Here is a 24,038-nt window from a genome sequence, read left to right as displayed (position 1 = left end):
GAGATACTGTCTTCGACACTTTCTTTCCAGAACAATGTGCAGATATTTCTGCTTTCAGAAACAAAGTGCAGCTTGGTTAGATCCACACAACTCTTGACTTTTTTGAGCGTAGTAGGTGTGTGTGTCTGTGTCTTCTTTGTGTGTAATAGGCATTTTGGCTGCTCTGATCAATGCAGTGGGAGAAGCTGCTATCATCTGTGCACCTTTTTTTGGTGGATGTGATGCCCTTGCCCAGAAAATGCTGTCAGTGGAGAGGGGAAGCCTGACATTGGATCCTCTGGGGATGATGGGCATGTATGACATAATTGTAATTTGCTCCAGAAAAGAAGCACTGCCCATTTGCTTTTATTATGCAACAGAAATGCACAGAGATGGCAAATAACCGTGTGCTCCCGTTACACCTAAAAGCTTAAATAAAGAGCTTGAGGAGCTTGTGTTGGCTGATAAAAAACCAGGAACTTGGCAAATGGAGAGCTTGTAAACAACATACAGTGAGTGTGTCTGTGTGGTGGGTTCTCAGGATGAGGTGAACGGGAGCCAGAAGAAAGATTTTGTTGAAGCAGCCATGGGTTTCTGTGGGAGTGGAGAAGGAGACAAATGTGTCTCATCGTATGCTCAGCTCCGCATTGATGATGGTCTGACAGCAGAGCACACTGTGTTGTGTTCTCCTAAGTTCTCCCCTCCTTGCTCACACATCCATTGTGGCATGAGAGGGTTAAATGAGTCACTTCCCTGTCCTGCTGCTCCTTGTCTGGATGGTCAGGTTCTGCAGCTGTGACTGACAACCACAGTTTTTCCAGTGGTGTGCAGCATTGCTAAATGCCTTTTGGATTGTAGCTAGATGTTGGATACTCAGTCTTGAGATATGCAGGATTCCCATGGATTCTGTCTACTGCTCATTTCCCAAACAAGTCACAGAAACACCAGTCAAAAATTTGTCATCTTTTTCTCAATCTGTTCAATTACTGTTCAGTGTAATTTTTGCTTCTACCAGCCTTCTGCAAATTCAAATAGTGACCCTTTCTGGGAAAATACTGAGACTGGATTCTGCTCTTACTACCTTTTTGTTATTTTGGCAAATAAAATTTAGAGGTCAAGTTTTTCTTTGACCGGTCAGGTTCACAGGGCAGCATGATTAATAACTTCTTGTGACAGATTCTGATAATTATAGTTTTATTAAGCTGCAAAAATAAACAATGCAGTCTTCTTACTTGCACTGCATTACACAACTTGTACAATTTCTCCCAATACTTATCTCATCCAAATCCAGTCATTTGCCGTGGAGATCTTAGTAAAGATTTCCACTGACTGCATTCTGTCAGCACAGATATGATAAAATGGCTTCTTAGTTTGTTTGCAGAGATAGAAAATAGAGGATTCAATTATTTCACTTAACAAGATGAATGGAAGAGATTGTGGCATGTTTGTTTGTGTTATTAGTTATTTGTAAGATTTCTTCCTATGTGAAAGGCTTCCCAAGGAAGTGGTCACAGCAGCAAGGCTGCCTGAGTTCAAGAACTGCTTGGACAGTGCTCTCAGACACATGGTGTGACTCTTGGGGATGGTGCCGTGCAGGGCCTGGAGCTGGACTCAATAATTTTTCTTCCAACTTGGCATATTCTGTAATTCTGGGAAATAATACTTTCTACATGGTTACCAGAGGCTATTTACTTCAGCATGAAGTTACCAGACAGACCAATTTTTTGCCATTGCTTCAGTGTGTTTCTTCATTCCAGAAAGAAATAAACAGGAGGAAGAGGAGGAGAAGTGTCTGTACTGGAACAGTTATCCTTTTCCTTTTTAGCTGGATCTTGTCTGCAATGTTTTTTTGTAGTGTGTGCTTGTATTTGGGATATATTTTGCTTTATAGAACATTTTCTTAACAGGCTAGGAAAAACACTGCTGGGGTTTGGCCATAAGCCCTCTTCTCAAGACCTGTTTCCTGCTTCAGCTAATAAAAAAAGACCACCTTGCTTTGCTTGTTGTCCATTTCCCCCAATTTAGGGAGTGTTGTAACAAAAAAGAAGTAAGAAAAAGCTTTGACACGATTCCTTGACAAGCCTAAGAGTATCTGAGAATATCTGTAGGAAAATAAATGTGTATAACATAACATATAAACTCATTTTGTATGTCACTGAAATGCACCAAAAAAGTAAAATACAGCAGCTGGTTAAAAAGTCCCAACTGACCTATGCAAATATGGAAGTAAAAGCAAATTATATGTGTGCATGCGTGTGTGACAGAGAGAAAGATGTGCTTAGATAAACATATTTCGAACATCTGGTTTTCTGCTTGATTTGTGTATGGTCTCCTGTGAAAGTTGCTTTGAGTTTTTTAAGTGGTCTGAGTTATAGAGCACAGTGTTTCCCAAGAAGCAGGATTTACTTAGCACTGGTGCAATGCTATCTTGGAAGGAAGACAAATTATAGATAGCAGTAAATAAAATAAATGAGGATCACACAGTAAAATGCAGGCTTTACCACTGAAAAAGATCAGGTAGAATTGGTTGCTATTAATTTATCTAGTTTTGAATCTCTGTGAGAAGCAAAAACAAACCCTGGAAAACTTGGTAAATCCAAAAGGAGCTGGAGAGGTGAGCTATATGTGTCCACAAGAGCTTCATTTTAAATGGCTGTAGCAAACTTTAAAAGATATTTTGAAACAAAACAGTTAAATTAAAAAAAAAAAAAAGTTGCAAGTATTTTTCTACCTGGAAACAACTATCCAAGTTGTTATCCAAGTCTATGCTGCCTTAACCTATGGGAAGTATAGGCATTACTTCAGCAAAGTGTTGAAGCATGCTGGTAGTTCAGTGCTTGTGTGGGTTTCAGCCTGAAGACTTCTGTCCTTGGAGATGTGCTCCCATCTCCCGTTGGGATGGGATGCTGCCAGCCCAGCCCGCCGTGCTCCTGCCCTCCGTTCATCCATGGAGTGAGGCTGCCCCTGCTGCACCCTCCTTCTGCAGGGACCACAGGGAGAGCAGGGCAGGGTAGCTCCAGCTCTCTCCCCTTTTACACTCCTTCACCTGAAAGCAAGAAATCCAAGCATGAGTCCTCCCTGGATTAATTTAATTTAAAGCACAGCTCACAAGTTGTCCAGTAACTTTCTTAAAAATGTGAATGCGTGGGCTCCCTGCGCAGATATTCCTGTTGGGAAATGTGTTGTACACCTTAGTGAAATGCTGTCCTTTAGCATCCCAAAGGATGCCAAGGGCTATCACAGGAAATGTTTCCTATGGATGTAGCTCTTCTGGCAACACATTGAGTGAGTTCTTCAAGCCTGTGTGGGAACCAAAGCATGAGCCAGAGAAGCAGACTTTATATAGTGAAAGGAAATGGAAAAATCCCCTCTCCAAACAAAAAAAAAAAAAAAAAAACCAAACCAAATTGCAGCATTTACATGTCAGCCAGTGCTTTTGAGTTTTTCAAGATGTTACAGAAATATCAGTCTTGGAAAAAGCAATATTTCACTTCTTCTTTCAGAACAAGTTCCTCCAGTCTTGTCCTGGCTGATGGTTGCATAATACTTCATAAAATGTAGATATTAATGCAGAATTTCATTATACTCTTTGCTTGCTTTTCTCCCTCAGATTCTTTTTTTACTGTTACCCTTTTGCATCTTTGAAAGTTTAGAAAAGGGAAATAACATGTTTACTAGCGAAATATTCCATGAGAATGTGTAAGACACAAAAGATGTTAAAAAAGTCAAAATACTTTCTGTTTGCAATTCATGTGAGGTTTAGATGGTTGTGTCTTCCTCAGGACCAAATCTGAGAAAAGCAGAGAGGATGAAAATAAGTGGGTTTGATTTTTCTTCTAGATACTCCATTTTGTAAGTGCATAGTAGCCAAAAGTCCTTATAGCCCAGCTATATATTTATACACCACAATGGTTTGCTCTGGTTTGCTTCTGAGACTCATAAAACACTGCAGAGTAGATGAATGAAAGCAGAAGTGGAAGCAGAGTTCTTGTTGCTATTGGAAGGAAGGCAACAGATGGAGCAAAGAGAACATCTCTATTATTTCTAGTCCACATTTTCTCTCGCTAGCCATCAGTTCCCACTGGGGTCTCTGCAGGTTGCAAAAAAGTTACATCACACCTTATTACATTTCTATCAGTATGGTTTATTCTCTCATTTTTAGATAGGTATTTTCACTTTTTGGGGCCTTAAGCAGGTTGGTTCAGCATTTCTACACCACTCTGGTAGAAAAGGATAAGCACTGAAATGTGTCAGCAGAGGTCCTGACCCTTTCCATGCATGCAAACATACCAGTGTGTTGGGAAACAAACATAAAACTCCTCCCTTTAAACATAAGCTCAGCTTTAGTGGAAAATTTCTGGACAACGTGAAGTACAATAGAAAGGTTGTAGCTCTGCATGCTGTTCTAATTGGAATTTTCAGTTTTCCTTATTTGCTGTGGTGTAATTTTTGCTGCTTTGTCATCTTCACTTGGATGCATTAATAATCTGAGAAACCTGAAATTGTGCAAATGTGACTGACTAAAGTTTGCCTAATGAGAAGGATCACCAAATAGGCTACATAGCTGTAAGGGACAAGCATTTTATAAGTACTGAAGTTGGTTTTGAACGGTGACAAGGCCCAGCAAGGGCTGAGCACTGCACAGGCTTGCCCCAACATCCTGCTCCAGTTCCTTCCATCCTGCAGCCACCTCTGAGTTTGTTATCTGGCACGGGAGAAGAGCACTTTTGCAGTATAGAAAACACTCAGGGCAATCAAGAGATATCAGCATACCTTGAGTCCTTGAGGAAGGACTTAAACCTGATGCAGAGCACTATCCTTTGAATATTAAGGTCTAAATAAACTCTTGAAATGTTTCAGTATCTTGTAATGTTGTTAAAATTACATCTTTCCTTGTGAATAAGGAGTTGTTACTGAAAGTGCCTGTGTTCCAGCGTTTCTTCAGCACTACTGGGTTCTTAACTAGTTTAGCAAAACTGTTGAAGATGTGGAGAATAATTATTCTTTTCCTAAAATATTAATTTTCAGTAAAGTGAAAATACTTTATTCTTTTAAGAATTAGAAGTTTATTATATCTAATATATAGAAATCAAAAATGAGAATTTCTCTGGATGCTAAATGTGTTACTGCACATCTCTTGAGCATCTCTAAGATGTGAAATGAGAATGTTGAAAATAGAAGCATCAAAATTTTGGATTTATAAACCAGAATCAAAAGTTAGAAGACTGTAACTGTAAATATGGATCTCCTCTTAGAAATACAGAGGAAACTTAGGCCACTAGAGAGAAAGCTGGGGAAATGAGTACAGCATCCACCTATAGTCATTATAGAATAATTAGCACAATGTTAAGACCCAAAAGAACTATATGCTGCTGTGTATGTATATTATATTTCCTCAGTTATATATATTTTAGAATAAAAGAGCTTCATATGAAATTGTTATTAGTTGCATTGAGCACTTCAAAGGGTTGAAAGAGTATCTCAAGGACCTATATAATATTCAGGAATAATGGCTTTTTAAACACTATTCTAAAATTTTTTACACAGTATTTTCTGATAAAAGATATTACACATAATTTTTTTTTCTTTCTCCCTTAATTTCCACTTTATTCTCTATTAGTTTGAGATGTTTGGGTAAGAAATGGGGAAAAGATTTAAAATCTGTTCTGTAACCTTGTTTGATTTGAATTCAGATGACTGTATTTGAATACAGGTAACTAATCAGTCGTTCCTGTGCTGTGTGTTGAGACAAAAACCATGTGTTCTTCAGTAATAGTGGCATTAAGAAAATTGGGGGCAAAAGCAATACCATTGAGATTCATCTTTGCTAGCAGCTACCTTCCATTCAATGTGTTGCAAGGAAAATGACATTCATCAGGTGTCAGGCTCACTTGGTTTCAGTGGCACACTTGAGGAGAGATCCTTTCTGTCCCTCACCCAAGATGGGTCCCTGATGAAGCCCTCGAGGCCTGGCTGACTGTACCCCAAGGAGCATGAGAGTCTTCTCTGCAGTTTTGGACTCTCTAGGATATCCCTGAGCTGGCTCTTGCAAAGCTCTGCAAAGCAGCGGCTGCTGGGACTGCCATGCTCTGACAGGGGCTGCCCCAGCAGGTAGACCTTGGGTCCAGTCCTGTAGTGCAAGCTCTGGCTGGGCTCATCATCTAAAATCCATTAATAGGTCGTAAGATCATCACAGATATATTTTCAACCTGCCTGTGCCACTGAGCTGGGAGTAGTGAGCCAAGCATCATTGCACGAGGAACAGGATGATTTGGGACTGATAGGTTCTCATCCAAGTCCCCTTTTCTTTCTTCCTTGTTTTCTAAAATAATCTTCTTCAACGTGTGCCTGTCTGCTGTTCACTTTAAGCCCATTAAAGTAATTTTATCCTAGTTTTTAAAAGCTGGGTCTGGAACAAGCTGTAGTTTCCAGTGAGCTGTAAGTGTCCATGCTTTATAGAAGTAGCAGTATCAAGTAAAATGTAACCACCTTTCTGCCTGAGTAGTCTGTGGGTGTTTTTAACCAACCTCATTGAATGTCTGAAGGCATCTGAATTGTATCATCTGTGTTACAATTGAGATTTTAAAAAGATAATCTACAGCAAGACCTACAAAGTTTGGTAGTCGACAGGAAGAAATGCAGAGGTTTTTAACCGCAGAAGACTGTAAGAATGGCATATATAGTGTTGGCTCACAGCTCTCTTTTTTCCTGCTCCAGAAAAGGAGGGAAGCAGCTATATGAAATGCTAATAGTTTCACTGTGGTTTTGAATAGACTAGACTTGAGAGTCTTGAGTATTTTTCCTTTTCTCTTTTAACTGCAATTTTGTTATTGTATTGCTGCCCCCATCTCTGCTAAATATGGCTTTTGAAATGTAAATCATATCATGTTCTCAGAGATGCATATGACACCCTCAGCACTGTTCCTCTTTGCACTTCAAAGAGCTGTGTGGTCACACTTTGCATCTCAGCAAAATCGCAAGATTTGCCTTCTGAAGATCTCCTTTAATGTGTACAATCAATCCCTGATAATGTATTTTGGGTTTTTGTTCCCTGGAGTCTGTTAATTTTAGTGTTGCTACAGGTCATCAGGAAACATAATCTCTTCTTTTTTAATTTCTCAGTGAGCGTGCCTGAGGGGAGAGGAACACAAGAGAGGAGAGACAATTGAACCGTCACCATTGGCCGAGACCTGGAAAAATGGTGCTGGATGAACACAGGATTAGAACTTAATTGTAAAAGGGAAGGGAAGTCTCGACAGGAGATTTGCTTCATTTTCACATTCATCATGGCACAAATCCTCTGGCTGGCTGGTTGATGGGACTGTCCAACACTCCTCCTTAGTTTCAGTGCAGATCCCTTCTGCTTACACATCAAAAGACCTGGGAACAGGTGGGAACTGGATGGTGCCAGATACAGGAATGGAAAGAGAAATGGACTCTGACGAGCTAAGATGGAAGTGACTTGACAGCAACAAGCTCAGCAGTTGTCTCCAGTAAGGACAGGTTGAGACGGGAATCTCAAGCTTCTCTGGAAGAGCAGTATGCAGGAAGCTGGTTTTCAGGCCACAAATGCTTTCACAGGTAAGGATTTCTGTTGTATTTGCTGGGTGCCCCATGGCTGGAGGGAAGGAATGATGAATCTGACTCCATGTTCTCAGAAGACTAATTTATTATTTTGTGATACTACATTGTATTAAAGAATATTAAACTGTACTAAAGAATACAGAAAGGATACTTACAGAAGGCTAAAAAGATAATAATGAAAACTTGTGACTCTTTCCAGAGTCTCGACACAGCTTGACCCGGATTGGCCATTGAGCCAAAACACACCAGAAATCCAATGAAACAACCATCTGTGCTAAACAATCTCCAAAGACATTCCAAAGCAGCAAAACACAGGAGAAGCAAATCAGATAATTATTGTTTTCCTTTTTCTCTGAGACTTCTCAGCTTCCCAGGAGAAAAATCCTGGGCAAAGCGATTTTTCCAGAAAATAGGAATGTGACACTGTTGTAGTTCCACTCATATTCTCAGGATGATTTACTGGAGTTTGGAAAATGAATAGGTCCTGACTGTCATTAGCATCTTGTAGTACTTTCAACTTAAATAGTATTTAAAAACAATTTACTTGAAGATCAGTTCAACACTTGTACTAGCAGTGAGGAACACAGTTATCCATGTTTCTGCTTTCAGAAATGGATGGCCATGAGCCTTGGGGAAGGTTTATCTCAGCTTTCCTCGTTAAAGTACTCATTAACAGCTTAACCATGAGTGGTCTCTTGGGTCAGTATAAAATATGGTCTGTAAAGTTGCTCTTGTGCTCAACGCAGGAGTTTGGTGAGGCTGCAGGATGGACATGGCTCATTATCAGGAGGCTTCTCAGCAACATGTCAGTGTTGAGCCTAATCTTGTCTGCTGGAGCACATCTCTGGGCAGACCTTGCCAGGCACCCTCTCTGTACTCCCCCTCCTCACCACTGGCCTGCTGCAGTGCTTGAACTGGCTAAACTGGATGGTCTGAATGGGAGTTGTTTCACCTCAGTCTGGTGTATTTCTCTGTAGATGAATTAAAAATAATGCAGTGAGAAAGAGGATGCCACGCTGGTATGACTTTCTGAGGAAAGCTCCCTCTAGTGTAAAGTCTGCTGGAGTTCATTTAGTGCTTTCCCTGTATGGGATAGTTTCTGATTTGAGACGTGGGAGGAGGAAAAGAGGATGACCAGATCCTGCTGCTTTGTTTCCATGTCTGCCAGCCAGCTGAGATGCAGCAAAAAATGCATAGAAAATCAACTGGATATTGCTCTTGTTTTGGTAGGTCTAGATAAGGGATTAGTTCCACAGTGTAAATAAACTAGTGATGTGCGAGACGTTTATTTTTCTAATATAAAATATTTGCCTTTAGGAGGAGTTTTGGCTGCAGTGGGTGTGATTCTGTGTCCAGCTGTCTGCACCAGCACAGCAGTTTGGAGTGGTGGTGCAGCTCTGAGCTGTCTGTGTTGCCTTGCTTTGATTTACAGCCTGGTTTCTGTGTGTGCCAGTGAGACGTGTCCTGAAGGAGAGGAAACAGGAACTCTCCTCCACATGTGCTCCAGTGCTGATGGGAGAGGTGAAGTCTGGGACAACCCCAGGGCTCTCCTTCCTCTGTCTAGCCAGCAGCACACTCCTAAAGCTCCCCACTGCTGTTCTTGTCCTTGCTGCTTACTGCCAATCCTCAGCTCTTTCTTAGGAGTTTTTGTCACTCTTTTGCTTTCCACCAAAATTCCCAACTGTGAGGATATCTGCTCTCTTCCTTAAGCTGGCTCTCTCCTTTGCTGGAAACCCTATCACTTCTAACACCCTTGCATTACTATATTATTTTCTGTCCAGTTTTACACTTTTCTGCCACTGTGTCTGCTGCCCCTGAGCTCCCAGAAGTTGGCACTGTGACCAGGGTGCTTGGGGAGGGGTGTGTTGGAAAGCTGAGGTTTCATGATTGCTGCTGGATGGAAAACACCTGGCAAGCAGAGCTGCATGAAATTCAGAGAGGTGAAATGGGGTCCTTGGAAGCCCAGGACAACGGTCAGACAGTGGTGCAACCCAGCAGATTCAGATTCAGACCTATTCTGGAGACTTAATGGCATGAAGATTGCTTGGTCTCCTGTAAGAAATTCTTATATTCCTTTGGAATTGCCCTTAGGTAAAGATGTTAATAAACATATTCAAATCTTGGCAGCTGTACTAAAGAATTATTAAACATTAAGGTGCACCAAACGTTCAGGAGACTTGTTAAAGAAACAGGTTGAATTTTATTTCCTTTGTATGAGGAGAAAACTTCCAGCTTGTATCAAATTGATATCTATATTTTTGGAGATCCTTCTTGTTCCTTATTAGATTTATATGATGTACTCAGCAATAATAAACACTGGGTAGGTATGTATTTCTCAGAGAAATCCACTGGAGTGTGTTATGCTAATTTAAGAGTTGCAATAAGGATGTAATGGCAGTACATATGGTTGCTCCTCTGATCCTTGCTGTAGTGCTCCTTTTGTTTTGTTGGAGTGCCAGTTTAGCTGTAGGAGAGAACAATATCTGCTAGCAGCAGAGGGGGCATGGCCTCATGAGAAGGGAGCTAATTTGTACAAAAAAGCTTTGATATCTGAAGCCTGGGTGGTGTCAACACTGAATTGAGACATGCTAAGTGATTGCAGCTATTGCAACAACCAGAGGAATAATTTCAATTTACAGCTGACCAGAGTGCTGGCAAAAGAAGCCTGGGAGGACAATGCCTCTGTGCAGCCATGGTTAGAGTATTTCCTAAACCTCTTTTCTACTTTGCTGTTTGCTGTTACCTGGAAAGGTTTGCAGTTATGGCTAGGAGAAATTTAGATCCTGTCTGTATGCTCATTTTACTGGCACTGATGCCAAAGATTCTCTTTCTTGCAGATGGCTCTTGTCCCAAGACATGGGCTCACCCAGTCATTTTATCATATATTACCAAACAATAGCAGAGGTTTAGAGTATTTCCACTTTATGTGCTAAATACTGAATTCCGTAGATCATGTGAGTGTACTAGGTTCAGCATTACAGAATGTAGAAATAGCAGTGGAAGAGAAGTGCTCCTGGGCTTGGTTAGGAAAGAGATGGCTGAGCCTATGATGGTAAAATGCAATTTGAGTGGTAGCAATCAGGAAAGAGTGAGCCTGTCCTTCTTCAGAAGGTGAGAAGAGAGAATTTGAGAATAAAAACAATAGTATGCAAGAAAGTATATTGCATTGAACTCATAGAACTGATAGGTAATGTTTCCTGGGATACAAGCCTGAGAAATTGTGGCAATTTTAAAAGGAAATAACTTTTTCTTTCCCAGTCAAAATAAAGAGTAAAAAAAGCCCAGATGAAAGGCATTCCAGTAGAAAAAGGGCAAGAAGAGACAAAATTATATGATCTGATAATTTGACTCATACGTAAGGTGGAAACTCAATATGTTACTGGAGATGACTGTAAAAGAAGATGAGAAAAATGCAAGGGTGAAATCAGGTAGGCCAGTTCACAGAACAAGGTACAACTAATAAAGGGTATGATAGCAAAGAAACATACCACATTCTCAGTAGTAATAAGAGGAAGACCGAGTTTCTGGGCTACTAGTTGACAGGGAATTACAAAATGTCAGTTAAAAAACTCATAATCTGATGGTGCAGAGAGGATTGAGTAGTTCATGTGAGTGTTTGTATTGTTCTTTGCCTAAAAGGATGGTCTGGAATCAAGTGGCAGGAAAAGAACTGCGACCTTGAGAAAAGTAAGAATTCCAACTAGAGCAGGAAAAGAACAGATTATAAATTAATGAGATAGGATAATGGGTGTTTTAGAACAAGATGGAGTTTATTAAATTATCTCTTCAACATTGGATGAAATAGCTGAAGCAATCTCTGAACAATTAGTGGTAACACTGGAGAACATTTGGAGGACAGATTAGGTTCAAAAAATCTATGAAGGAGCAAACGCTGCGCCTATGTATAAACTCTTCTGGGTCCTTCCATGTCCCCACTGGAGTAGCTAGCTTATCTTATGTTCTTGGGGAAAAAAGTTTGAGTCAAAGAGTCAACTATATTTTTTAATAATTAGCCTGTAGATAATAATATGATAAATGAATTTGTATGGATTTTTTTTCCCAGAAGGTACCTTGTCAGTGGAGCCTAATTTTCCTGTAAGCAGAGAAATAATATATTTTGATTTTTGGAAGTCTTTTCAGCTTCTCATAAACAAGGTGGCACAATGGGCTACAAGGTGGGTACACAGTTGGCTGGAAAGCTCTGCTCAGAATAATTACTAGTGATTCACAGTCAAACCAGAAGGATCTGTCAAGTGGGATTCTGCCCTAGATTGCCAGAAAATATTCAATATTTTAATTAATGATTTTGATGATAGAATCTGCATGCAAAATTTCTAGATGACACCAACCAGGGGGAGGATGTAAGCCCTCTGAGCACAGGATTAGAATTCAAAATTAATGTGATATATTGGAGAACTGATCTGAAATAAATATGATGCAGTTCATCAAGGACAAGTTCTAAATTGTAGTTCAACAGGAATAATCAACTGTGCAAATCAAAATGTAGAATAACTGGTGAAACACCAGGTCTGCAGAAAACAGACGGGCAGTTGCAAGAGTTCAGAAAATGGCTATGAATCAACAATTCTGTCCCATGAATATTGTGCTAGAATATATGGACAGGAGTCTGCCTGCAAAATGATTTTTCCAGTCACTTGGCATTTGTGTGGCTGATGTACTATTTCTGCTCTGAGCAGTGCTCTGTGGGTCTCTTGGAAGCATCCAGAGAAAAGCAGAATGAATGGCCAGAGGTCTAGACAACATGACCCCTGGGAACTGCAAAAAGGGTCTTGTTCAGACCAGAGCAGTAACTCTCAAACTTTCTGTGGATTTTTCCCTTGGTTGCCAGAAGCAGCCCAGATTTGTGTCAGGGCGTGTCTGATGCACTGAGGGACATGACAGGATGTGGCTGTGACACAGCACTCCTTTGGGGTGATGGTCAGAAGGACCTTCTCGCTTGCACATGAAGTTTTGCACCTTCTGCACTGGCCATTCCCAGTGCCACACCAGTGCTGGATAACAGCAGTGGCAATTCTGGACAGCCAAGGTCTGTTTTTAAAATCAGCCACTTCCTTCACTAGTGTGTATTTTGAGTGCTCATTTGGGAGAACAGTGCGATTCTGAAGTCTGCCCTCCATCACTGGGGAGTGTGTGGCACAGAGACATCCAGGATGATCAAAGGATAATGGGAACACTGTGGGATGGATTAGGAATCAGTGTATGAAGCTTCCTGACCTTGCAAGGTCAGCCTAGGTTCATCAGGATTTTATTAACTCCATCTCAGCACAAGCTCTGTCAGACCTGGGCTGACTCAGAGGCATTCCTGCCCTGTGACCCTCAGCAGTGCTGGAGGGATTATTAGTTCTGGCACTATGGAAACCAGAATAAATAGTAAGAGGCTCTGTGCTGCTGCCCTTCAATCTAGCACTGACTTTCCCTGTCATCTCCTGATCCCATTCTGTCATAGCTGCATATCTTCTCCCTCACACCTTTCCCTGTGAAAGTGATGGCACCCTCAAATCTTTCCGTAATCCCTCGCAGCCTCATGTCTGAAAGTCATTCTCACCAAAGTTTGACCTTGGGCCATATCCAGAGAGACCAGGCTACTCCCAAGGAGCAGCTCCTCAGCTTGGCTGGCACTCCCACAGGCCCTGCTGTAGCAGAGAAAGAGAATTCATCTGTTAGATGATGCTCATGGTCATAGAAACACAACTTGGTGGAGCTTCTCCAGTGTCCCCACCTCTGTGCTGTATTTCCTGGCACACAGGATTTCTGCTGCATTTCTTCCTGTGTTTTATGTTGTCCCAACCTCTCTTTGCCTCTTCTCCCATCAGTGCCAACCCTCTCTCTGTATTGAGGCTCTTTCATCCCTCCCCATTTGTACATTTGGTTTCACTTATCTTCCAAATTCCCTACTCTTGTGGTAATCTTTCTGCTTTTCACTGCTTTCCTTCACCTTTATTTCCAGACCTTTCCCACTTCCAGACAACTAACTACACCCTAATTCCAGGTTGTGTAAGAGCCTCTCTCCCTCTTTTCTAGACTCAACCCTTCCTCTCTTCATCTGCCCTTCTCTGGGGTGAGTACCTTTCCCCACATCGCATCTCTTCCTCGGTCGCTTCTGCTGGGATCTTTCTTTGCAGGAAGGCAATCTCAGAGGCTGCCATCCACTTTGGCTTCTCTCCCTGCATCTTGTTTTGCTTAACTGCCTGCATTTTGGGTGGAGATGTCTGTGGTACAGGGGTGGCAGTGCCAGAATAGGGAGGCTCCTTGAGGGGACTACATGGTAGACCAGATAAATTGCTCCAGCAGGTTGCATATGACCTAGTTGGCCATTATGCATTTAGGGAATGGGAAAGTGAGGGAAGATGTGATAACCATTTAAAAATATATGGAAATTTCATGTAAAGAGTAAAGTAATAGAAACTGTTTTCCAGTTCTGCTGGGGATAGAGCACAAAGTAGCAGTCAGGTTTGCTGTAGTGGAGAGATTGAGGTTAGACATTAGGAAAATCTTTCTAATGGTAAGGGTAGTTAAGGACTGCAGCCGATTGCCTAGGGAGGTTGCAAAGCCTCTGTCACTGAAGGTTTTTAAGAACAAGTTAGACAAATATCTGTCAGGAATGGTTTATGTACAGTTGATTTTGCCCTGGGGCAGGGGAATGGACTTCATGGGAGCACTTCCAGCCTTACTTTTCTGTAAAAATGATGCTCTTATTGCTGGTTCCCTGGATAATAAATGTACATTTTTAAAGTTAGTAACCCACCTGTACTACTCTATCATCTCAGTGTTTAAGTAGATTCTGTTGAGCTCTTGGAATAATTGATAAAAAATAGATTAGGAGTCGTGGGTGTTTAAAGTATTAACTCTCCTTTTGCTGGAATATTACTCCGTTGCTTTCCTTATAGCTTGGCCTTGTTTAGATGTCTTATTTTTGGGGGTGTGACATGTTTCTGTGTCTGTGCAACTTGTATAGAAATATTTTAATGTTACAGAAATGCTGCATCCATTCTTCCATTTCACAGTATGCAAGTATTTTAAGAAACACTTTTGCCACTCTTAGATAGTAAGCATATTTAAAAGGTAATTTTAAAGAATAACCAAAAATAGGGCAAAGCCAAATCAACAATCCCCTGAGGTTGTTTTCTTTATTGCAAAACTGATCTGTAACTGGTATATCTGCTGCTGAAGGTAGCCTTCTTCCTCAGAATTATAATTGAGGCTCAGTGTAAAATAGAAAAACAGGTTTTAAATGCCTTATATTAAGTATATAGTGTAATATTGAAAACAGTTGAAAATTAATTTATACATTAATACAGATCTCCCACATTGCTGATTTCATTATTTGCATGATTTTCGAGTACAGATAAACATTTCATTTAAAAATTCAGCTTGAATATGTAGCAGAGAATTCTCACCCCTCTCTGTTCTAGTTTTGTTTTCATCTCCTTCATGAAACTGTTCTGACCTTACTAAAATGTTTGCAAGTTTCTTAACAATTGCATTCTTATTTTATGAATTTTCAAGATTACTATGTCACTCAGAGACAACTCTGTCTCTTAGTTCTTGTGAGAAACAGATTGCTCTTTTGCCATGCCCCTTACTCAGCACACAGATAGTAACAGATCATATTCCATTGTATTCCTTAGGTATTTTATTTAGGGTAAGCAGTTTTTGGAATACAGATAGTATTCTCAGCAAAAGTACATGGAAGAAGATATAACCATGGTCTCTAAGAGTTTCCCATCTAAATATGTGACATTCAGTAGCATTCACCACTCCTGTTTTAAGTATAGTATTGCATTGTTTGGAAGTCTCCTCTTCAGGGTTAAAAACTTTAATAGAAGTACAGAAGAGTGTGAAACTGTGAAAATGAATTTGAGAGCACTGTTGCCACATGAGAGTGATAGCTTTTGGTCTCAGCATAGTTCTTCCATCGTCCTCGTGGTCGGTGATTAGAACCAGAATGCTTTCTCTTTAGGATTTTCTTCAAGCCTACAAGGCTGGCTTTTAAGTTTCGATCCCAAACTTTATGTAGGTGAAATACTGTATTTTCTGCTTTGTTTCCTTTCACCTCAAGAAAATGGGTAGTTCCCCTTAAAATGTCTGGTTGGAGAACTGTTTAATCTTCAACTGGCCAGTTACTACCTTTGCTTCTTGAACCGTGGCAGTCCTTTTGGAAACAGAGGGACATGTCACACAGGCCAAGGATTTCACATTTTAAATGCTTCTCCTTTCAAATTTATATTTAATTGGGGTGCAAGACCTCCTTCCCTGTTTGCTTGTTTCAGTGAAGTACTACATCCTTTTCCATTTGCTAAGGGGACAATTTGGGTGGCAGTCACTACCAGCAGGAGGCCTTGCCTTGTGAAGCCGCCTGGAGCTCAATGAACAGCAGGCAAAAAAGGGCAGAAAAGAAGCCAATGAGACTCCAGAGGAAGTGCAGTGGTGGGGTGCCCTGTCAAACAACTTGAGGGTCCCTCACTTGGAAAAGGATTCTCCACGAACCTGGAATTACAGACTACTGCATGATACAACACCATTCATATAAAGCAACATCCTACTTACTCTGATACAGGAATATTTCAAAGAATTATTTTAAATTAAATTTTCATTCGTTTTTGATTTAATTTAAATTCAGTTTAGACGTCCTTTAGTTTTCAGTCTAGGTGTTGTTTTGGGTACATGTATGTGGACCACTCATTCTGACAGTCCAGAGCCAAATGAAAAGCAGTGGTTTGGGCACACCAGAGCAAAAGAAAGTTCAAATTGAGAGAAATATCTTGGCCAGTCCTATTATTAAAATTATTCTATGAAGTAGTGTATCACTGGAAATGGCAAACTTCTTCCCAAAGTGGGAGGAAATGCTCCAGCATGTTCAGGCAGGATGTTAAGCCTGGATCCTCACCTTTGGTAACCATTTTTAGCAGATGATATTCAGCTGTAGCATTGCCATTTGCAAAGCTGATGGTTCTTTGGAAATGCCCATCTGCCATTTCTCATTTCTTAATAGTACATGTCACGATGCCTTCGTGTGGTACAACTTAGTCAGCCAAATGGCCAATTCCAGACTGAATGTGACAATAAATTTAGCTGTAAATATGCTATGTTTCAGTGCTTAATCATAATAAAAAGGCAGACTTTTTGAAAGGACAAAATGCACATCATCCCTCAAGTAAAACTCAGAAAATAAAAAGTGGTGAAAATTGATTGTTAAATTGGCCATTTATGCTTTCTGTTAATTCCTTCTAATTAATTAGGTGGGCTGCTTTTGGAGGTTTTTTTATCTTTAGGGGAAAAGAGGCAGTCTGGCTGTGCCCATGGCTGGCTGAGTGTATTTTCACTGCTGGAAAGGCCCTTTACCTGTTGCTGCTGGTGGTCTCCAGCAGTGGCAGTGGGGCTGCCTCCTTGTGTTGGAGCACCAGTGTGAGGCAGGCTAGAAATGCATTTTGTTACAGACTTAAAAGTGCTAAAAGAGGAAGCCTAAGCCCCAAATCAGTGCAAAGCAACAGAAGCACTTGACTGTGCCGTGTTGGAAGCTGAAGAGATACAGTGGCTAATTGGAAACATAAATGCTGTTAGAAAAAACCGAATTTTATTCGTGTAAAAATGATGTGGGATATTCCCAGGCACTTGTCTTGAGGTGAGGTAAAGTTTTGGGCTAATGTTTTGCTGTTTGGTTTTTCTGTAATGTCAAGCAGCCCATTCGACTTGATACTCTCTCTCTCAGTTTTCTTTTACCACCAAAAAAAATAGTGTGGATTAGTGTTATGTTTCTTTGCTCTGTGCTGTAGTAATGCCTTTACAAATCAGAGACTGCAGTCTGGATAAACAGAGAAGTGAAAGTTGACATTACAGGATAAATGTTGTGGAAAAGCCTAAAGTTACTGAGGAGAAGGTAATACCCTGTATACAGATTAAATGCTACATTTACTTCTCTGATATCTACAACCTTTTGCTTTTTTAGCAAAAGAAGCCAGGATTCACAGGTATTAACTTCTTTCTAGGCCTTTCTTTGTTGCTGTTTGGTTTGGGTGTTGTGGGTTGGCACAGTCCTTGCTCTGAGCCCTTCTGTGAACACACGTGTTCCTGTGCCTGTATCAGCTGCACCTCCCATCCTGGGGCTTGGCTTTCTCAGCAGGAGCACTTCATTAGGGAGCAGCATGCATCCACCCAGGCGTGCACCCCACGCTCTGCCTCTCCCAGGTTTTCTCCCTGGGGGCTGCCCAACCTCTGCTCCAAAACCTTTCTAGAGGGATAATCACACCCTTTTTAATTTCTACTCAGCCGTCGGCAACAGTGAATAACCAAAATGCTCGGTTTCTAGTAAGATCATTACTTGCTAATATGGTGTAGCCTTCAAGCCCTTCCAGCCTCTTCCAAACGCCCAAAGAGACTCTTTTCTCTGTAAGAATATATCACCATGATATAGCTGTAATAACAATGCTGCTTTCTGAGACCCATCTTTTCCAAGGCTGTGCTTGTGCTGATTTCTTAACCAAGGGAGCTTCAAACAGGAAGGCTTTGACAGTATCTGGAGCCCAGGAACTTGGAGTTTAATAGCAAACCAAAATTTCTCTGTATCATAGTTGAATCCTTTCCACTATAATTTATTAGGATCACACCACTATCATTTGCCTATGAAACTTACCCAGTAGTTTGGCCTGCTGAATCCTTAAACTTTGAAAGCCATGAAGATGAGTTTCCCTGGGGTTTAAGCAGATGCATTGGTACATGGATGGCAAGTTGGGACACTCTCCCTGTTCATCAGAGCCACAGGTCCGTCTCCATGCTCTCTTTCATCCCAGGATTAATCTGTTAGCAATGGAGAACAGACTGAGCAGTATGTCTTTCATATATTGTAGGGTTTGATTTCTTTTATTAAAATTTTCTATCCTGTTGTGTTTTTAGCTTTCTCACTTGCTTCACAAGAAAGTCACTCCCTTCTAATTTAAGTGCAAGAGTAAAGGAAGCTTTGTTTGAGTTGTGAGGAGTTAACAATGAAGAGTTTTCATGATGAAAATGCCCAAGAAGAATCCTTCTCTGCAACCAGCATCTAAGCAGCACCTCCAATCCACGCCTCTGAGGATAAATATGTCTCTGCTGTTAGTGGGTAAAATAACTTTGTTCAATGCCATTTGATGGCTGACAGTGCTGGATGCCTGTGTTGTAGGTGTGCATATGCTGAGGTGGTGATAGGTAGACTGAGGACAAGGTAATGGCTTCAGAAAAGCCTGGAAGACTGGCTTGCCTATGAATTGTTTAAGAATTGTCTGTTTATCCTGGAGGCTCAGACTATACAAACCAGTAATTTATACTGGCTGAAGATGGATTCACAGCCTGGCTGTGCACTCAGTCAGTCCTTGATTTAAACGGAAAAATTGGAATTTGGGCATGAGTCTCCATTTTTCCTCTTTCTGATCTTTATTATTCTTGATTTGTTTATCTCAAAAGAAATACTTTCAGGATAATATCTGCTTCCAGTTGCTCAGAGCGAGAATTTGAAGAGACACATGACCTGCCACAGCAATGCTAAAGTTCAGAAAAGCCTCACTCTTCTTAACTTGGGAAGTAGGTGACATCTGTAAACTGAAGATACTTCTTTTTTTTTCCTGTAGCAATCATAACATTTGTGCCCAAACCACTGCTGTTTATATAAATTGTTGGACAGTTTCTGCATAATAAAAGAAAGAGGGACAAGCCCAAACAAGAAAGGCAACAAGTATGGTTCTTGAAGATGTTTTTATTCAGTGACTTCTCTAGTGTAAGCATGGAAAAAGTGCCATAGCATTGACATAGTGGCTTTGTACAATCTTTCAAGTATGTCACTGCTTTAAAACCATGTTATTCTACTTTTTGAGATAAACATGATAATGTTCTCTCAAGCATGACTCCTGCTTGTAGTGGTCAGTGTTGCACCAAAGAACCTTCAGCTGAGATTAGGACCCTGCTGTGCCAAAACAGTGAAGGACAGCTCTTTTTAAAGCCTCAGCATCTAAAAAAGACAAGATAGAAGCAGAAGGAAAAAGTATTGCTGTCCAGTGTTTGCAGACAGGCACCTGAGACACTGATGCAGTATTGATGTGAGGTGAGTCGGGAGCTTGGCAGACCTGAGGACTAAAGCTACAGCCTCTGAATTTAAACCCTGTATGAAGGGTGAGGTTATAACAGAAAGTACTAATGTACCTAATGCACTATTTTCTGTGTTGTATTTTTGTACTTTTTGCCTGCTGCCGTGAGGAGAAGAATGTAAACTGGTAAGATTTCTTGTGGTAACTGCAGGCTTGCTTTATGCCAGCAGTGCTGGAAAGAAGTTCTCTGAAGAACAATTACAGCTGTCCATAATATGTAACACAAACAACCCTTCTCATCTGCAAGTATTAATTGTGCATTGGGAAGAAGAGGGTGCTGGGATACCAGACTGCTTAAAGTATATGGGATATTACTAAAAGGCTTAAAGAAACTCTGTCATTGAATTGCCAACTACAGAGCAGGATTATTGAAATTTATGAGAACAAAATTTAGTGAGATGAATACAAATAAAGCTGTCCATATTAGTGTCACTTTTTTTTTCAAAGGTCTTTAAATGCAAAATATAATTTCATTAATGTAATGCAGGCAGGCTCATTGGATTGTTGCATTATACACTTTTAGATCTGACTTGATGTGGTATCTTAAGACATGATTTGAAGAGCCTCAGAAAGTCCTGGGTTTTATGTGACTTGCTTTATCTGAAGGACAAAAAGGCAAGTTTTGTGGAAAGATTCTGTTTCATACTACATCTAGTGGTCTGTTTGAAAGGCAAACAAACAAGATGCCAAACCCCACAAGTATTCAGGCATATGAGCTCTTCATCTCCAGGAAAACTCTTAATGAGCATTCAAGATTCTTCAGTTTGCTAAGGGACATCTTCTGCTACATAAACCATCATTAAAACCAGAAATGGACAGGCAAGAAGGAGAAAATTCTCATGCAAATAAAATCAGCTGTTGCCGTATTGGCATTGTGCTTTCAATTAGTATTGTGATTGGGAACAAAATCCCCCAGTTGTCCCCATTCGTGGCACTGTGGTTCAGCCCACAAGACAGCTTTGTTGTTACCAGAGTAGATAGTAGTCTCCTGCTAACAGGAGGTTGGAGAAAGTGAAATTGCTTCTTTCCAGCTGTTCAGAGGCAATGGGATGCTGGATTTGTTCATGTGAGATGAAAGGCAAGAGGAGTGAGACCTAGGGACGATGTCTGCAACTGAACTGGACTTGTGGAGTTCCATCCTGAAAGAAATGTGTGCTTGAGCCTCCACCTGGATATAGTGCTCTTGGAGAGGCAGAAGAGCATCAAAGCCTGACTTGGGATGGTTGCAGAAGGTAAAGCTGAAGATAGAATTAGATGTGTGTACAGTGGTTAAGATGATTCTTTTAACAGTGATTGCTGTCACTTCAACCACACTGAAGTTCTGCCAACACTGGATCAGAAAAGTACTTGTACAGGGAACAAACTCTGGAAATCTTATCCCTGCCGTGACAGTCTTGAAACAGTTTCAACTGGGAAAGAGCTACATTCATTTTGGGGAAGAGTGTCAGAAGTCTAGTGTGCTCATTCTTAGTTTTTATGTTCTTAAATATAGAGCCACACTCTAAAAGTTCGATCAGTGTGAGACTGTGTAGACATTACATGATGCCAAGCAATGAGTTCCCAGATATTTATAAATAAACTCTTGGTGCGCTCCCATTTTCCTGTCTCTCGTCTTTGCCATTATCCCACACACTTGCCCCAGGCTTTCTGTGCTATTTATAGAGATGGTAGTAGTAATTCCCTTTTCCTGAATATCATTCTTGAAGAAAGTAGATCAATTATGCAGTATAATGCTGGTTGGGTTACACCTAATAGCTATAGCTGTTAACCTCACATGTTCATTTTACTTCTGTGGTAGTAATGAATCGTTAAATTGAGTGCAGCAATAATCCTTGAGTGATAAAAATAGAAATAATTTTACAAAGGCATTCCAAAGTGAATTCTTTTATTGATTAATATTATGTAAGATTGTCAATATCTTCTGACTGTTACGAGGTTTCCAGAGTGCAGCTCAAACTGTGAGGGTGATGTGTAGAATATCTGCAGACCCTCGTGCCTCTATTGTATTCTAATCTTTCAAGACTGTTTTTCAGAAACTAGAAATGAAGTAAAGAACAACATAGTCTTCATGTTAATGGTACAAGAGCTCCCATTTTAATAAAATTGAACAGTTAAGAACATTTAGTTTTGCTAAATGTGTCTACCAGAAGAGACAAAATTTAAAAATATGTCCTTTTAGAAAAGAGTATTTCAAGTTTCATAAAGATTCAGATATATAGGGGGAGATGCATTACTGCTCTGGTCCACTGTGGAACTGTATTCTCTAACTACTGTGCAAATGTTCTAACATAGTGAGAATATTTTTACCTGTCATTGATACTGTTGTTGGTTAAGAATTACTAAATAGTTTAGTGTGAAGTGAGACAGTAACCCTTCCCTCCTTACTTTAAGTTTGTTCTGCAGCTTGGTTGAAATAATATTAATAATACTGTTAGGGTTTTTTCTTTCTTCTGTCAAGTTTTACAACAAAAGCAGACACGATGTTATTTGGGTTATAAGATCACTTAATAGATTTCTGTATTCTGAACAAATAATAATCAGTTAAGTTTAGCTGTCTGAGTTTGTATATTAGAAAGAATTACAGAGAATTCAAACTGCCCCTTAAAACAGCAAATAGTTTTGTGTTAAAACAAGAAATTGAAAGAATAAAAATTGAAGGAACAAAGACTAAAAGGTAATTGGAAAAGCTATGACAATTGTCATGCTGGAGATAGGACATAACTTTGGTTTTTGTTTCTCAGTAGTAATAACAGTTGTCTTATTTCAGTGTATTTTCTCTGGGGAAAAAAGTGCCTCTGTTTTTTCTTCCTATGATAGTGTAATTGAAATTTGCAATTGTTACTTTCTTAATAGTTCTGTGTCTTCTTCTGACCAACTGTTGTTGGTGTCATGAAGAGTAGATTGCACGTGATTTAGAGTTTAGATATTGGTATTGGCAGGTGTGTGGCTGCATAGTGTGTCAAATGAAATGTTCCTTCTGAAATTTATTCTTCTGGATGTTGTTAGATATCTGGAGATTCAGTTTCCCTGTAATAACTTAGGCTGACTTTGGAAGACATTGCAAGTCTGATGATCTCATGGGTATTCTTGTTACTGAGAAGAGCTGTTCCATTTGCTGTGAAATATATCATGTGGAGCTATACATCCCCATATCAGTACTTTCTACAAGGCATAAATTATAGGAGGTGGTAGTTTCTTTTATTAGACCATCTGATTTAGTTGGAGAAAATAGACAATCTGAGTGCACTGCAACTCCTTCTTGAGGTCTTTGAGAAAGATCTTGAATAACAGGTCTGCAAGCTCCAAACTTGACCCGTTTTCTCCACTTGTATCTGTTGATCAATTAAAAGATAACCTGTCTCTTTATAATGCTTACCTTGATTAAACTGCCATGTCTACAATAAACCACAGCTTAGTAATTTCAGCATTTGCCATCAGGACACATATCCTTATTTTCTTTGAAGTGCCTGAATGAAAGTTACTTTCAGCCATTTTGCTTTGTTCTCCCTTCACATTTCTCACTCTGGGTATAGCCAGAAGGGCCGAGTCTTTTACCTAAGCTCAAATCAAGTTGTGCTAAAAACCCGATGAAGCAGTTGAGCCTGTGATTTGCTTTTCAGTTTTCTATGTTGTTCCCATCCCTCAGACTTCACTACAGACCTCATTGGTAGCCAAAGTATTTATTTTGTGGCCTGTCATATGTGATACAAGCAGCCTATTTAAAGCTTGGTTTCATGCTCCTCAGTCAAATCACCTTGGCTTCAGGGACAACCACACAGCTTTGCGTCCTTGCGAGGGGAATTTTCCTAGAGCAGGTTAGTCACTTTCTTCTTTGTAGCATTTGCAGTTTTCTGTCAGTTTGAATGTTCCTCCTACTTTCTGATCCCTGGCTCCTCTCAAAGCTCTGCCTACATTCCACTTGTACATTCCTTTGCCTTGGGAAGATTTTTTGGGACCAATCGAAGGGCACACAAGGGATTCAATACGTGGACCAGAAGTTTCCTGACAACTGTGCATGCCCTCATTTCTCACCTCTTCCTGGTGATTGTTGCAAAGGAGGAGAGCCTTTGGATAAGACTCACCATCTCCTCTCAGGGGTTGTGGTTCAGCTGGTAGCTTGGGAGCCTGACTCTGTGTGTTTTTCCCTCTTCTTCATGGAAAGGAAGCAGCTGTCAAAAAGAGGGCTCTCCTGGAAGCCATCACGACCCTCTTGTTCCAGCTTATAGCCCAAGAGATTGGTTTCTGCTGGCTTCAGTGGTCTTGCCAAGAGCTGACCAAGCTGTCTGTAGCAGTTTCTGTGTATGAGCTATGCTGAGGAGTGATTGAAAGACCCCTTCTAGCAGG

The 24,038-nt window shown here is 40.4% G+C and overlaps 1 protein-coding gene across 2 annotated transcripts in view; it reads left to right on the top strand.

Moving 5' to 3' along the window:
* The window catches only part of LDLRAD4 (low density lipoprotein receptor class A domain containing 4), a 285,488-nt gene that overhangs the window by 95,541 nt on the left and 165,909 nt on the right, over positions 1–24,038 (top strand). For both annotated transcript variants that reach the window (XM_058043242.1, XM_058043335.1), the window contains exon 3: positions 7,102–7,560. In XM_058043242.1, the coding sequence (XP_057899225.1) occupies positions 7,521–7,560 (40 nt within the window). In that variant the 5' untranslated portion in view covers positions 7,102–7,520. The remainder of the gene's footprint in view (positions 1–7,101; positions 7,561–24,038) is intronic.

Source organism: Melospiza georgiana, chromosome 1, assembly GCF_028018845.1.
Source record: "Melospiza georgiana isolate bMelGeo1 chromosome 1, bMelGeo1.pri, whole genome shotgun sequence".
NCBI classification, from domain to species: Eukaryota; Metazoa; Chordata; class Aves; order Passeriformes; family Passerellidae; genus Melospiza; species Melospiza georgiana.
The sequence above is the reverse complement of the archived record's forward strand: the minus strand, read 5'-3'. Positions and strand labels throughout refer to the sequence as shown.